This window comes from Suricata suricatta, chromosome 9, assembly GCF_006229205.1.
Source record: "Suricata suricatta isolate VVHF042 chromosome 9, meerkat_22Aug2017_6uvM2_HiC, whole genome shotgun sequence".
Taxonomy (NCBI): domain Eukaryota; kingdom Metazoa; phylum Chordata; class Mammalia; order Carnivora; family Herpestidae; genus Suricata; species Suricata suricatta.
Window position 1 is genome coordinate 77568915 of NC_043708.1, and position 13027 is coordinate 77581941.

The following is a 13027-nucleotide window of genomic DNA, read 5'->3' on the forward strand; positions in this document are numbered from 1 at the left end:
GGCTGGTGGAGAAGGTGACACTGGCCAGGGAAGCCCGGAGGCGGGCTGAGCACACCTACCTGCAGGCCGGATTCCCATGTGTTGCTGACCATCCAGCACAAAGCTCCCCATGGGCTGACCCTCTGGACTATATGCTGCTCCTTGGCTCACTGAAGGATCAAGAAGAAAACCTGATTGTAGTCATTCGAGGACACAGAGGAGAAAGAAGAAAAGATAGACCAAACAATCAGCAATGGTTCCCGTTACAGCAACAACGTGGTTGGCGCTTTCAAAAGGGGTGGGGGTGGGGGGGCCGGTGTGGTTCTAGGATCGAGTTAAGGTGTGTGGGGGGCTTTTAAAAAGTTCCGGAGGACAGACTTCACCAGCCAGTGTAACAGGTACAGGTGGGCCCTCCTCGCCCTCCTCTGCCTCTTTACTTAACTCGCAGGGAGAAGAAGAGTAGGGAAAGGGGGTGGGGGGTGGGGGAGGGGTACCCAACATATAAATATTGCAACGTGCCACTAAGCTAAGATTTTGTGATCTTGCCATCTCTGGGTGGCTTAATAAAATATTTTCACATCACATGCAAACATTTGAAATTCGACTGCAATTTTACAAGGTTAAACAGACCCAACTGAACATTTGTCTTTTTACTCGAACCAAAGGAAATGTAAACCTGGTAAATAGAGGATTTCAATTGTTTTAATTCTTCTCCAACAGACCCCCCTGGTCTCCATTAGGGGAACGACATGCCAGTGTTAATGGGAAAATTTTGCCAAAGGAAACCACTTTTCTTAAATTATCTCAACTCAGGCCACGGGTTCAGTCTCCAAGTTGGACCCTCTTGTTAGGGACAACAGTCATCACTGCATGGACAATAGCTTTCTTTCCTGTAGACCTCCTTGAGAGACAAGGAAACGCCTCTGTAAACTAAGGAAATCTCAAAGTGGAATGACAAGGAGTTCGCGGGCATGGCTAGAGAGTACTGACTAATAAGTGCTTCAGAGAAACTGAGAGATACTGTGAGAAAAACCCACATGCATTTTAGTGGGATGCACGTGAAGCATTTTAAACAAAGGTAATAATCTTTTACTAAAAAATAATGCTGGCAATGCAGCAGGCTGGGCTCTTATAGAATATTATGAATAGTCAAAGCAAATGAATGGATACAATGAGTTGAACAGGGGATGCTCCAGGAGTGAAAGCAACACGAACACCAAGGAATTGTGGGTAACAAGAAAATGAGCGTGGGCTAATGATTGATGCAGACAAGCAATGAGTAATTCCAGAGCTCACAGTCAAACAAACTGCTTGTGGCACTAATACTTGTGCCCAATTACCAATTCAGAAAGAAAATAAAAAGCAGTTTCAGTAGAGTCAGGGTGGGAAATCTCCAATTAGCACCAATTAGTGAAGTTGCTTCCTAGAATGCAATTCTGGGGACATTAAAAAAAAAATTCTCCCAGGATTCCCAGGATGCCTGATGGAAGCATTTATGTACCAGGTGATGAAACTCCTAGAGTATAACTTGATGAGGCTCTGTGCCTCTGGGACATGAATGTAGATACTAGTTGGAACTTGCCTGCTCGATTTGACTGGTCAATCATGGGCTGTACTATTCTTCTTCTGGCATTAATAAACCTGAAATAGAACAGAGAATTCCCATCATCCAATGCGGTTTCTGCGCCCAGTGAACACATTGGCACGAATGCTGTGGAGGATACGACACAGTCAAACGTCTACTGAGAACTCTCTCTCTGACCCAAAGGCCGTTTTCCCTTCGCAGCGCTCAGAAACCGTTGACTGTATCATCTGATAATCAGGTAGGGGTTGACTTTGGGACAAAGGCTCAGCAAGGGCACCGAGCTCTCCCTGAGCAAACGTCTACTAATCTGCGATCATGCTTCTGCTTCTGCAACAAGTTGGAATCTGGTTAAAGTTCACAGGCTGGAAGATTTTCCCCCTTTCCCTAAACTCCCCATCATAGGGAGAGACCTAGCTTCCCCTTGCAGCTGGTCATAAATGGAGACCAGGCGCTGGCACTCTGCTTTCACAAGGTATTGTTAGGTCAGCAAAGCCATCAATTAGGCTGTCTGAAGTTTTATCACCAACACAGCAGTAATAAGTGCTGGCCAGAAAGACTTGTGCTCTTTGGCTACTCCTGCAGTTTAAGCCTGTAAAGTTAGGGGTCATTTAGAGGTCAGTGCCAGCTGGGGGCGGCCTTTCCAGTCTAAGCTGGGACACCCAGGGCCGGGATAAGGTAACTGCCAACCATAAACCCAGCCACCTTTCAACCCGCTCGAAAGACACAGCCTCAGGTACACATGGTTGATATTAGAGCCGAAGAAACGTTTTCAAATCAGGTGGTGGCTGAATCACAGGAATGTAAAGGAGCAGCAGTTATTTCGTCTAGAAGCCTGGATCTAATTTTGTTGGAAATCCAAAAATAAGTGCCTACTTCAGGTTACTTTAATGTTTAATAATGCCCATCAAATATTCATGTACAGAGTAAGATAAGAAATCTCCTTTATTTCTCCAAATTTAATAAAAACAAAACAATTTTCTAGCATTTGCGAGTTGCCCTTGTCCCCGTGCATTTAGTGGTGCGCAGTTGGTGGAGGGGAGGGCACCGAGGGGGGAGAGGGCGCCCGGAATACAGCTAGCAGCTCCTTAAAAATACACCCACTTAGGCCACGTCCCAGTATTTCTAGCTTCTAATCTTAAGTGCAGGGGACTTCGTGATTAATGAGTCCGCATGGGACCACGGGCAGGAACTGAAAACCCATTCTTTGAAATTAGCCAGAAAAATTCTAGTGTGCGCTGGCCGCTCTGCGTTCCTAAGGAGTTGGAGTCCCTTCCTAGGAGGACAGCAGCCCACACTCGTCCAGGCCTCCCGTGAGCATTCTAGAGGGAATACAATTAGGCTGCAGAATAATGGCTGCAAGAAAACCAAAGGAGTCTTTTGCATATGATGTTTGTTTGCAAAACAATGAACTTCTTTATTACTTAAGGAAGTGCAGCTCAGTTGTCAAAAATGTTACACCCTCTCAAGGTTTGGGGAAACAAGTGACAGGACTCCTGGAGGTGGAAACAAAAGGAGAGTTGAAACTGCATATTTATTCCCACCTGGCCTGTGTTAGTGAGGAATATCTGACCAGATCAGAGTGTTCCAGAAGCATCTCTTAGATCAGAAAAAGAACTTAATCATCTACTCTTCCCCACTGTCTTGACGGGGACCAAGGAGGACTGACCTGCGATTCTCACCCCCAGGAACTCGTTTTAGCCGCGCTGCTTAAGACCAAGTGAGATGCTCAGGCTAGCAGAGAAACCTGTTCTCTCCTCCTTGAAGTTTCTAATGGAGGACACACATGGCAGAGGTGTCACCTCTTTTTATGGGCTACTAATCCTGGTTTTGTTTCTTCCTACAGGCCAGCTTTTTAGGTAAAACGAATTCAATTTTTTTCCCTTTTTCATTTCACCCTTTTACTCTTTTATTATTTACATCTGGAGGTTGTTCCCTTATTTATGTCTTTCTCCCCAGTTCCCCCAAACACTCCCTTCCTCACAGAGCTGCAAGGCATCATGGTTCTTAGTTCTCAGCAGGAGAACTCCACACTGTCTTCAAACAAATAATTACGGGGAAGGTTAGAGGTTCACGCAAAGGTCATTTCTTTGGATACTCCTCAGAATGTTTACATTAGTAAAAACGGGGTCCGCTCAAAAGGGTGTTCAATGGGGGACACACAACAATGCAGAACATTAAAAAAGCATTCTGTGTGCTAGCAGGTCTTTATAGAAGCGCTGAACTTGGAAATGCCACTCTGGTATTACATTTTCAACTAGTTACCATGGCGTGGACTGGATGTTCACTAGCAGTTATGATCATGGCCTTTCTTTGCCCAGTTCTGCTAAACAAATATGCATAGAAGCCTCTGAAGGTTTTCAACTAGATCCTTTTACAAAGGGTCAGAGAGATGCTGCCTTTTTTTTTTTTTCACTTGGATTCCATTTAGCTTCTATGAATTTTCGTTCTCAAACAATGTTTTTGATCCATAGTGTTCTATCTTGCCAGGATCATAATTCAACCACATTCTTTCAAATCACACAGAATTTTAAAAACATATGGGCCCCAATTTTTCAGAAATCTTTTAACTTACAACTTCTGCCAATTGTCAACTCCCCTGATTTTGGGATATCTTACAAACACCATAGATGTAGTTATTAAAATTACCAATTAATGAGCTGACTTTAAGAACAATTTAATACTAAAAAAAATGAAATGACCCTACTGTACTGATGATCCACAGGCCACTCTTAGAAAAACCCATCAGTGTACATAAAATGGAGCCACTTAATTATAGATTAAAAAAAGACCAAACTAGGAGTAGTTTTTATTTCTTGAGGATTACTAAGATAGAATTTCCAAAAGCAACCTTTCCCTAAATGACATGACATGAAATTTTTTCCACTTCCTCTGATCTATATTTTAAAATGGCCTTATTCAATGCTCAAGTAGTAAACAGAATATCAAGTTTTGATTCTACTTAAAATGTGAGGAGTCTAAAAATGAAAGTCAACTGATCTTCAATCATTCAAGGTCCAAGCTCCATTCAGATGGAAAAATGCAACTCACTGGTTCAAAGACAAAAGACTTGTCTTAAAAAGGCTCAAAAGGTTTTTTTGGATATTAAATAGGTCTTACAAAATAACATTTTGATGAGTTAAGTGTAAATGAATCAGACACATATGGATTAAGTTATCCTTGAATTTCACACGGGTTTAAAAAATAAGGGGAAAAGAGGGTCTTGGCAAAAACATTTTGGACTTTGCCAAACCCAAAACATTTGAAAAATTGCTGAAGACATCCAACTAACCAAAATGCAGCAAGCTGCACCCAACTTTAATGAAAACCCCCGCAAGTTATTTCCAATTCAAAGACTGTTAAGTTTCTCATCTGTATCTGATATGAAAAATTTTTCTAAAGTTTTAATGTCATCCCAGAATGAGTCGTAAGTTGAGGACCTATAATACACGTCTTTATTGGTATAAACAACTTAACCTGAAATTACAAAGTCTTTTAGAAATTAAATAGCTCTTAAAAACATTCTGAGATTTGTAAAACCTGTGGGATAAATGTGCCATATATGATAAATGCCATAAATAAAATGTGCCGGGAAGCCTAGTGCCTTCTCCACATTTCACTTAGAAAAAAATTTTCATTAGCCTCATGGTGACTTTTTTTTTAAGGGCTACAGATAATTCCATTAGTGACTCCATAGGGAATGGGTACCCTAACGTGCACTAGTCCCATTGATTTGTATTGAACACAAAATTAGTAACCAGGCTCCCATAAAGACTCTGGAGAGTATCTACTATCTACTTTCTCACTAAGTTTTACAAAAATAGAAAATGCATTAGTATGTGCGATTCTTAAAACTTACACACTGACTGTTAGCTTAAAAATACCTCAATTATAGAAATAAATTCAATGACTTTCCAAGAATCATGAGGCCCTTCTGAGTCAACTTAGAGATTGAGAAAAGAACATATTAAAAAGAATCCCCTCCCCACCCCCTCCACAAAAAAGAGTAAACCAAGAGAGCAAAATATTGAAATCTCCTCTTGCTATCTTGCTGGAAAGAGAGCTCCTGGAGACCTCCCCGCCTCCAGTCCCCACCTCGGTCCCCCGCCAGAAGAGCCAAACTTTTCAGCTTTGCATATTTTTCCGCAACTGAAATTTGACCATTGTGGTTTTTCTCTAAGAGGTTTTTCACTCCAAAGCATATTTCAGATTGATAGAAGTCGGCTTAGGTGTCATTCCTGCTCGTTGGTTGATTTCTCTTCTTTCTCCCCCTCCCTCCCCTTCTTTTTAAATGACTGATAAATCCCTTCTTTCTGGTTCACTAACTTCATGCCACACCTGGCAACCAACTTCTTTAGGCAGCATTCCTTTTGTTAGAAAGTGGGGGCCTCTGTGGAGTCACCTGGAAAGCCGCCAGCCCTGAGCACTCTGGGGGAGAAGCAAGGATCCCTGCGCTGACGCTTTGCCAGGGATTGGTCTGGTCAAGCAAGGGGGCCGAGCTGTGGAAGGGGGAGCAGATTAACTTGGAAGAGGTATCATAAGCAGCTTGGTGACTGGGGACCTGTTGAAAAATGGAGAAGTTCTGCTTCTCCTCGGCTTTTTCCAGCCATGGGGACTCATCAGTGAAGGTGCCTATTCACAAAGCTTGCTACTGCTTGCTGTCTGATAGAATAAAGCCTCAACCTTGACAAATGAGTTATTGAGTTTCTTAATTTTTTCTTCACAACCAAAAAGCCAGTTTTTTTCCTATGCCCTGGTTATGGCTACAAGTGGGGTTTTCTCAGTAAGATACACTGAAATGGTTTACATGGGTGAATTAAGCAGGTTTAATGCCTTTGAGTATGTACGTAGGCACATGAACGATTGAGTCATGGTGCAGACGTAAGTTTTTCACTGATGGCCACACAATGGATCTTTTCTCATAAGCAGCTGTGAGCAAAGTAAGGTAAGTGAATGAGATTCATGGGCCACTCAGAAACACAGTCACAGGTCATAATGTCCCCAAGCTACAGATTAATTTAGAATTTGATAGATACCAGACTTGCCTACAACTCTGAAAACACATGAACTAATTACTCATTTATAACATGAACACATGATGCTAATCTGGAATCACAAACTTCTTGCAGCTTTAGGAATATGCCTTGAGTAGTGGAACATTCAAGCTGAACACATGAAAGGCTCTGGACAAAATTATAAGTAGCTAATACTGAAATATTTTTTAATGTTTACTTATTTTTGAGAGAGACCCACAGAATCCAAAGCAGGCTCCAGGCTCCAAGTTGTCAGCACAGAGCCTCGTGGGGGGCTCGAACTCACAAACTATGAGATCATGACCTGAGGGATGTCAGGTGCTTAACCAACTGAGCCACCCAGATGCCCTGCCAATACTTATCTTTAATGACCTTCTAATGTGTTCTTTCAATATTCTTTTATCTAATTCTTCCCTAAAGGTACCAGGGCTTACCTACGTTCTCTACTAAAATACCCTACTTCGGGCAGGCCCTTCTCCATTATTGATCCACCTTCCAGACTTCTCCATAGAACAAACTGATGGAGAGGATGGGCTCATATTCTCTGCCCTTTACTTGCTGTGTGACCTTGGGCAAGTCTACTTAAACTACCAGGCCTCACTTTGTTTCCTGTCTGTAACAGGGCACTGGATGAGCCCGGACTGTTTTGAGGACTAAGGGAGATATTGTATGTAAAATCCTTGGCACAGTGCCTGACACATTGTAAGAGCTCATTAAATGTTAGCATACATTCAAAATGCACCTACCCAATGTCCTCTCCTAGGAAATAATTAAGACCTGGTGGGGTGACTATTAAGCAAATCCAGGCTGAGTTGAAGAGAGGGTAACGATGTGTTCTATCCTTACAAGTAGCATGTGTCAGGTTCTTGCCAGAGGTCACAGCTAATTTACCTGTACAATGCCCTGGGGGGATTTTAGACACTGGAGTGGGCATCTGCTGGGGGGCTGGGCAGTGCGGCAAGTTATTTTGGAATCATACTCTCTAAAATGGTTCTCTGCAGGTATAAGTGTGTTCCATGGACCAGTCACATCAACATCACCTTGAGTCTGTTAGAACTGTAGAAATACAGTAGTCCTCACCCTGGCACTACTGAACACTGAATTCGAATTTTAAAAGAGGTCCAGGGGCACCTGGGTGGCTCAGTCAGTTAAGCATCCTGCTTCGGCTCAGGTCATGATCTCACGGTTCGTCGGTTCAAGCCCCACATCGGGCTCTGTGCTGACCGCTAGCTCAGAGCTTGGAGCCTGCTTCGAATTCTGTATTTCCCTCTCTCTCTGACCCACCCCTGCTCGCACTCTGTCTCTCAAAAATAAATAAAAAGCATTAAAAAAATTTAAAAGAGGTCCAGGTGATCTATGCACATTTAAGTTTGAGAGGTCTTGCTCAAGATCACATAGCAAACAGATGATCAGGCCCTCTTCCTAAGAACAAAAGCTTACAAAGATCAAGTTTTAAGCATGAAATGTAGCTATGAAAATGCACATATTATTCTCTTAGAATGAAATAAAAAGTCTTTTAATCCCCTGCCTTGGGCAACCAACAATTTATAATATTTTTAACTCATTTTACCTCCATTCATACTTCTAAAGGAAACGTTTGGCTGATAGTATGTTTTTGGGGAAACTGTTATCTTTCAAACTCTCAGGGATAGACAGGAGGAAGATGGCAGAATTGTCTTTTCTTTTTTTAACGTGTATTTCTGTATTTTTGAGTTTTAATAAGTATAGTTATTTTTATAATTAAACTTCAAAGATGACCTGGATAATTTGGCATCTTATCTGATTAAGGTTTATATGGCCAATAGTAGAGACTTTTCAATCAAAGTATTTGGGAAATTTTCTCTAAGATAAGGAATTATCTTTTATTTCCCTTATAATACTGAGCAACAATAAACACTATTCCACAAGTATCATCAGACCTGAGGGCATGTAACAAAATATTCCCCCAGGTTATGATTTTGAAGCACTGTTACTTGTACAGAATGCCATCAGATTACGCATGTGAGGCTATTTATCATTGACTATAAAAATGATCCTTCAAAGCCACTTGAAAGCAAGGGAGGAGAAAACACACACACTTCCTTAGCTATTCATATCTAGGATTTATCCTCTTAAAGATAAAACACTAAGTCAATAGACATAAGTTGTAATATATTACCTCGTCCTATGCATGATTAATGGCAGATGGAAATCAACTAGAAACTAAGTTTGGAAATTTTACTACTGACATTAAAATTCTGATCTGTATAGTGGGGCTTCTGGAAACAACTCTTTGCAGACACAAAACACCTACAACTTTGTTCAACTCTGTCAGCATAGAAAACAGGAGTCATTGTTTTCAAATTACCAATTACCCATTACCTGTTCATCTACCTAAACACTAAAGCTTGACTGCGCTTTGAAAAGTCAACCAGTCACTTGATATCAGTTACACACATTTAAGCCAATTCTCCTTATGTTCCTAGCCATTTACTAATTCACTCTAAGAGGAGAAGATCCCAACAAATCTACTATCTTTTTAGCTTTCATGATCACCTTTGAGTGAAGTATTAATTCTTTATCCTACTTCTCAGTGGAAACTACCTAAGTATTAACTTGCCAAAAATGCACCAAGCTGTTTAGCAATTATGTATTAGATATGTTTGAGGAGATCAAGGTGCACTCACATGCCCTCTGCTATGGATATCTCTCTGATTAGCTTGTCATCTGCTTGGAAGAAGATGTAGGCTGATTCTCCCATACAGTCTAGCAGGCCAGCTGTTAGCTGCCTGTCAAGCCCTCAAGTGGACAAGTAGTCCAGGAGCAAAAATGTCACTCCTTTGATCTGGCAAGGAGCAGCTGCTGATTTATAGAGTAGGACTTTGTTCTTCCGTTCTATTTTACTTTCTTTCCTAAGGCAGAACCACAAAATCCAGGAGAAAAAAAAAAAAGTGCCGTTCCCAGCAACATCAACAAGCTCTGACAACGGCAACAGGGTTTTTCTTGGCCCTAACAAAGCTCTCAGGCATCTCCTTTGACGCTCACCTTCCCCCCCCCCCCGCCCCCCCCCACCGCCATTTTTTGCAATGTGGTAGTTATTGTTTAATTCAGCTTCTGTAAATGGAATGGACTGTGGCCAGCAAGCCTGGGGCATAAACACACCTGTATGAAAGAAGCCTTATTGTAGCAACCATCTACGAGCAAGCTCACATGAACCACACGTTCCTGAGTTCAGAAAGAATGCTCCATTTTTCCTGACAGCAAATTTTACCCTAAGTGAGTTTCTATTTTTGGTGCCACCAACCTGTGATGACCACATTTGAACTGTTTCCAATAGCACTGCACTCTTTAAATCAAAGAGAAAAAAGGATTAGATTTTTTTTCTTTAAAATCCGTGAGCAAACATATCCATCAAAGATGTTTATCCACTGTCAATAATATCAATCATTAGGAGCTGACTTGAACATCCAGAAAGGCTTTAGCAAATGTAATATCAAAGATTCCATAATGTTGGTTTCATTACCCCTGATTTATACTGACATAGGCTTCCTGAGTAACATATAAGGAAGAAAATCAACAAAATCTACATAAGCCACATGCATTGTCTTGCTAAGAATGAAGCTGGCTGCATACACATAATCCTGTTCTCAGTGGATGCATCTGTCAGGTCAGAGATGCCCTATCAGCTGAGTGGAACGTGAAACAACGTGACCTTGAGATAAACTGTGAGAAGTCAGCAGCCATATGGATGAGTGTACATGTATGTGTGCATGTGTGTGTATGTATACATGTGTGTACATGTATGTGCACACACCTACACATGGCAATAAACTTTGCCAAAGACTAATACCTGGCCAGGTTGTCTGTGCTACTGCTGAAGATATTCATATATATATATACATACATATATATATATATATATGTGAATGAAAGAGTTATCAACTCTGGGATATTTTACTACACAGGTCACACAGGTCAAAGACAGGAATTTTGTGGGTGGTGAGAATGCTGACAACAAAGGAGAAAAGAGCAGTGGCTAAAAATCTTGCTTCTACTTTGGTCATGCCTGCCATGTCCTAGAGTGTTTGCTCTCTTCTCCACCCTTTTCACTTCCGAGGGAATAGAGATTTTTCCCAGCCTCGTTTCTTGCTTGGTCCTATGTTGCCCTTTGGTCAGTCAGAAGTTACGAAGCACCCACCTCCTCTAGGTTCAGAGAATTGTACGAGTTGGGTGCTTTCTCTGGGAGTGTGTGTGTATCCCAGAGAGAGACCGGGTTCTGGAGGATGGACAGTAGTGGGTAGGAAGGGAAAGCAAGGTGTAGGGGAGCAGGGATTACGTAAGGCCTGGATTTCATCCTTTTTCCATCCTAAAAAAAAATTGGAATATTTTTTAAGGTCCTTAGTAATCTGTACATGTGCCATGTAAAAATCTTCCACGTCCTATACTTAACAAAACACAAGTTTAATGACACAATACAAGGTACTATATAATAAGAAATTACATGTAATACATAATATATGTGGCTTTATATATATTTAAAATGTTCAAAACGCAGTCCATACCTTTAAAGAGTTTATTCTTCACACCCACAGAAACAAACTGAAAATCACAATTTGATAATACCTAATAACTGCAAATCAACACAAATTTACCACTCTTGGTAAATAGGTGTGATAGGGCCAATTTTAAAAGTCAGATGGAAGTTAACTACTGAATTTGTTGAGTAAGAAAGTTGAACCAGATCAAAAGAGCACAGAATACTGCAGAGACAGGAAATAAGGAAATGGCCTGCTTACAAAGACACTAAGGCAGACGAAGCCCGATTATAGCAAGGGAATTGAATTCAGACTGGTTCCTGGTTTGGGGAAAGTTGACTACAGTTAACAGACAAGCTGGTGGGGTTCTCTGTCCCACTGCCCCCAATTTCATTGAGATATAATTGACATCTAACACTGTGTAAGTTTAAGGTATAATGCATTAGTTCAATAACCATATATCCTGTAAAATGATGACCACCATTAGCATTAGCTAACACCTCTGTCATGTCATGTAGTTACCATTTCTTTTTTGTAGTGAGAACATCTAAGATCTACTCTTTTAGCAACATTCAAGTGCATTCTATAGTATGGGTGACTATAGTCCCCATGCTGTGCTTACGTCCCCAGAACTTACTCCTTTTCCAACTGGGAGTCTGTACCCTTTGACCAACACCTCCCCATATTCCCCCTCTAGTCAAAGTTCTTGAGTGATAAATCGAATCCCTGAAGTCCCTGAATAGAGGGATGACAACATAAAATCGGTGCCTGGGGTCCATGCTGATGGACAACATAGAGCCTAAGAAGGTAGAGAGGTCTAATCGGAGCAGAGAGAGAGATAAAGTGAGCACAAATGAAGGTGATAGAAATGAAAAAGACAGTTGGCTTGGAGAACTGGTGAATTCTGCTTAGAAGGCAAAGCAGAAATACAAGTATGGAGGATATTAAGAGCCTAAACCTGAGACTCTGTCTTTAGCATGTTATGGTGTACTGTTGATGAAAACTGGAAATGTAAAAGAAATTCCTACTTGTGGTGGCAAGGAGAGGCAAGCTTTGAGTGGACAGTGGGACTTTGAGGCTGAGAGGCTGGCTAGGCAGGCCACTCAGGACAGGACAAAATAAGAGTGAAGGTTTAGAAAGAAATGACTCTCCTTCAAAACGTTCTGATCTCTTCAAAACTCCAAAGCTATAGGAATATCCCAGAGCTGTGCAAACAAGTGTAATAAATCGCCCGGCTGCCTCTAAAAATTACTTCCTTCTCTTGTATCCTCCAATTTTACAAAGTCCAATCTAGAAATGGCTGGCTAAGTCAACTGTCAATAAAATTCTCTGCAGCCTGTGGCCATGGCCTTCTTTCTATTAGGCCTATTTTGCTTTTTCTTTTAATTCTGAGACAATCTGTGTGACCAGATTTAGAGGCCAATGATGATAACATGCCCATCGCTCTGTGTGCACAAGCTGTATTCCATGCCATCCTTAACAAGGTTAAGTTTAGTGACAGAATTTACTAGAGAGTTTTAAAAATTGGATGGAGGAGAATACATACAGGAGACCAGGTATGTTTAAGCAACAGCAGAAGACAATCAAGGGTAGGTTTTCTCTAGGTAGTGACAACTAATTTAGAAGAGAATTGATGGGACAAAGTGTTACATTTAAAAGGGACTCCATTAAGTGTGATGGTTTCCAAATTGTGTCCTCCTCTCAAACCATATTTTTCTTTTTAAATGGCCTTTTAAGGTGAAAAATACAGCACTTCACCCAAAATGGTGTGGAAACAAATGGTTCTCAAGGCTCTATTCTTCATCCCGGGCCAAACCACCCCCACACCAGCAATCCAAAGCCACTTGGCATTTTGGAGGGAAGGTGCTATGCATGTGAATGTCCCCGTGGCTCTTTCATTTGTCTGTGGGGCTCCTTTT

General features: G+C 41.4%; 1 protein-coding gene across 6 annotated transcripts in view; it reads right to left on the reverse strand.

Moving 5' to 3' along the window:
- MEIS2 (Meis homeobox 2) overlaps positions 1-13027 on the reverse strand; it is a 204307-nt gene that overhangs the window by 4333 nt on the left and 186947 nt on the right. For 4 of the 6 annotated variants that reach the window (XM_029951024.1, XM_029951022.1, XM_029951027.1 and 1 more), the window contains 2 exons: positions 1562-1620; positions 60-170 (listed from right to left, as the gene is read on the reverse strand). In XM_029951024.1, the coding sequence (XP_029806884.1) occupies positions 60-170; positions 1562-1620 (170 nt within the window). The remainder of the gene's footprint in view (positions 1-59; positions 171-1561; positions 1621-13027) is intronic. The other 2 variants (XM_029951023.1, XM_029951026.1) reach the window with 1 other exon arrangement.